The 3,421-nt window shown below is 53.0% G+C and overlaps 1 protein-coding gene across 1 annotated transcript in view; it reads left to right on the top strand.

The window, feature by feature from the left end:
• Nucleotides 1-6: 6 nt before the first annotated feature.
• The window catches only part of KHDRBS1 (KH RNA binding domain containing, signal transduction associated 1), a 21,466-nt gene continuing 18,051 nt past the window's right edge, over nt 7-3,421 (top strand). The window contains exon 1 of the mRNA XM_042015597.1: nt 7-187. Coding sequence (XP_041871531.1) covers nt 94-187 — 94 coding nt within the window. The 5' untranslated portion in view covers nt 7-93. The remainder of the gene's footprint in view (nt 188-3,421) is intronic.

The raw sequence follows: 3,421 nt of genomic DNA, 5'->3' as shown, positions 1-3,421 counted from the left end.
GGGGCGCAGCCGCCGCCCGGTGGGGCCGCGGCGGCCGGCGGGGCCTCAGGGCAAGGGGGCTCTGGTACTTCGGCCCCGCTGGCTGGCGGCAAGATGGAGCCCGAGAACAAGTACCTGCCCGAGCTGATGGCTGAGAAGGACAGCCTGGACCCGTCCTTCACGCACGCCATGCAGCTCCTCACCGCAGGTACCGGGAACCCCCGGCGGGGCGGGCACGGGCGGGGCAGCGCCGGGAGGAGGTAGAGGGCAGCGGGTCCTGGTGGCCGTTCTGGCTCTGGTGCGAGAGGGGGGTTAAAATCGCGTATTTCCTTGTGTAACCTCAGCTTAATCCGCGGAGCCACAAGTTTTGTGTGTGTTATGTTGGTGGTTGTGTTATATTATATTGTATTAGCCCTTGCGGTGTAACCTCAGCCGGGCAGAAGGAGAATCGAGGGAATGAAAACCCTGGCGGGTTGAGATAACCGTTTAATAATTGGAATAAAATGCGATGATAATAGTAAATACGCTGATAATAATAATAATAATTGTAATGTTGAGAGGGAGTAGAAACAAGCGATGCCCAATTCCTCACCGCCCACTGAGCGATGCCCACCCCATCCCCGAGCTCCTCCCAAGTCTCTCCCGCAGTTTATAGGATGGGAATGACAGTCCGGGGGGATGGAATGTTCCTTTGGACAGTTCAGGTGACCTGTCCTGGCTCCCCTCCCCCCCCGGTTTGGGGACAGCTCCTCTCCTTTACTGAGAATTCTTGGGGTAAACGCTGCTCGGGAGCAGCCAAAGTATCAGGGTGTTGGTAATGTCGTTCCCGTAAAAATCCTCAAAAACAGCTGTTAAGAATAAAATCAGCTCTGTCCCAGCCGAAATCAGGGCGGCCCTTTCATCCCTGGGGAGAGAGAGGGACCAAAAAGGAACCTTAAAAACCCGGGGGCGGGGGGGGGGTTCCCACGGAGCGGTGCTTGAGTCCCGCTGAGCCATTTCTGGGATTTTTTTCCCTGCTGGAAATCCGTGTCAGAGCTGGGCTCGTGCTTCTGCCGAGCCTGAGGAGGGACTGGAAATGGCAGTCTTTGTTCTGTGCCCAGCCGAGCCTTCTCCTTCCCCATCGCCGCTGTCCAATCGCCTGGCAGCTCGGATTTCCCTGGATCTCCCCGGTGCAGCTGCTGCACCGCCTTCGGGGCCTCCATGCAGCCGATTCAGCTGCTCCCAGACGCTGGAGTCAGCTTAAAAACGGGAATGAGTTCAAATATTCCCTGCCACTTTCTGCCTTCCGTGCGCGGTGGGGAGCTGGGAGGCTCCCAGAGCAGGAATCTGTTCAGATTTAATCTCTGTGTGAGCTCGCTGGTGCTTAGCATCCTGCTTTTAAATTATTTATTTTGTCGAGGCTTAAAAATGCAGAGTTTTTGGTGCAGCTCTGGAGGTTTTATGAGCTCGTTTAATGCAGGGAATAATTCTTGGGAATTGCTGTCTCTCCCGTTGTGCAAACAACTGGGAGAGATCGTCACGGCATCACTCGCCAGCGTCTTGATCTAAATAAATGAGTTTTATAATCCGATTTTCCATCAGTTTAATGGTTTTGATTAATAAAATTCTTCAGCCAGCTCGGCGGTGATGCCTCCCAGCCAAAGGAAATCCAAGGAGTTTGCAAATTCCCACACAAAGAGCAGCGTCCTGCAAAGCCTCCTTCACTTGAGGGGTGTAACGAGGATTTAGGAGGATTTATCCATTTAAAAATCGCTGATTGCAGCTTTGGGAGATTGAAAATTGGAACAGCTCCAGCTGTGGATATTTGAAAAATCGCTTTCTTTTTTGGGAGCATTCACAGTCCCAGTTCTAGGTGAGATGAGCAGGAAAACGATGAGGAAGAATTTGAGGTAAGATGGTGGCTTTAGGTCAATTTTTTTGCCTGGATGACCCCCAGAGAGCTCTGGATTCCTGGGAATTTCCGACTGCTCGTGGCACCCTTCGGGGCTGTCGTGTTGGAGAGGCTGCTGTGCCTTGGAATTTCAGTCTGGGCCAAAGCTGTGATGCACAGAGCCAGCACAACTCCAGCAAAATGACTTCCAGACACAGAAATGATCCTGAGTGTCAGCAGAATTCCTATTCCAGCCTTTTTTTTCCTCCAGGAGTGGAAGTTGCTCTGCCTCAGGGAGGGAGCCCTGCAGGAATTCTGCATTCGTTTCTCTTCAAACGACGTGTTGAAGTTGTCTGAAATGCTGTGGTGGTGCTGCAGCTGCATTTTTAGAGGGAATTGGCTTTTTTTGGGAGCAAGGGCAGGGCAGTGATGGGATTCTTATGGATTCCATGGACTCTGGGATGAAAGTGGCTACATTTAGGGTGCTGTTACCCTGAAGCGAAACTGAAAACTGGGATTTCTTGCGTTTTCAGATACAATCCGTGTTTCCCTCCTGGAATTTGGGGTCTGGGTGACTTTCCTTTTCTGTAGGAATGAGCAAATCCTTTTTTCCTTTGGATTTCTGCTGTGGAGAGAGAGCAGGGGGAGCTGCTGATGGTGTGAAAGGCACAGCCCTCTCTGCTTCCCTGCTTTGGGAAGATGGGAGATATCCCACCTGTGTGTTAGCCAGGTGTGGGTTTTAGGGTTTTTTGGGGGGAATTTTAGCTGTTTTTATTTCATGGAGAGACTCCAAGGGTCACCTCTGAGCTTCCCAAGGATGTGTGAGCTGTCATTCCATGTGGGGTGGCCAGGAGGGATGGGAATGGGTGGGAAGGGCTGGATTCCAAGCAGGAAGGAGCAGCTGGAGTTGGAACAACACGTGGAAAAGCTGGGAGCAGCTGGAGCTGCTGGGGGACTCCCACACAGAATTCCCTGCTGGCTCTCAGGCCAGATCCAGGCTGTGCATCCTTGGGAGTGGGAAAGGGCTGGGTGGGAGTGTCAGATGGGTGGGTGGTGGCTCCAGGGAGCCAAACAGAGGGATTAGAGAGGGCTGAGCTCACTGGGGATGAGAAGTGTCACCCTGAAGCTCCTTCACACGGAGTCCAGGCTCTCCGGAAACGGAGATTCCCTCAATTGCTGTCTTTCCAAGTGGATATCCTGCCCCCAAACTGCCCCCTTAAATTGGCCCCAGCTGTCTCAGGCTGGGTTATTCTTCCAAAACCATTTCACTGTGGCACTTTTCAGTTTATATTTTGTCCAACCATGGCAATGTTCTCAACTGCTGTGGCTGCTGTGGCTGTTCCGGTTCCTGCTGCTGTGGCCATTCCCATTCTCATTCCTTTGGCCATTCCCATTCCTGCTGCTGTGGCCATTCCCGTTCTCCCTCCTTTGGCCATTCCCGTTCTCCCTCCTTTGGCCATTCCCATTCCTGCTGCTGTGGCCATTCCCGTCCTCCCTCCTGTGGCCATTCCCATTCCTGCTGCTGTGGCCATTCCTGTCCTCGCTCCTTTGGCCATTCCTGTCCTCGCTCCT

The sequence above is a fragment of the Corvus kubaryi genome, unplaced genomic scaffold, assembly GCF_017639235.1.
Source record: "Corvus kubaryi isolate FWS band 111438036 unplaced genomic scaffold, C.kubaryi_AGA036_p1.0 split3-37304, whole genome shotgun sequence".
NCBI lineage: Eukaryota > Metazoa > Chordata > Aves > Passeriformes > Corvidae > Corvus > Corvus kubaryi.
This window is presented reverse-complemented; position numbering and strand designations above follow the sequence as displayed.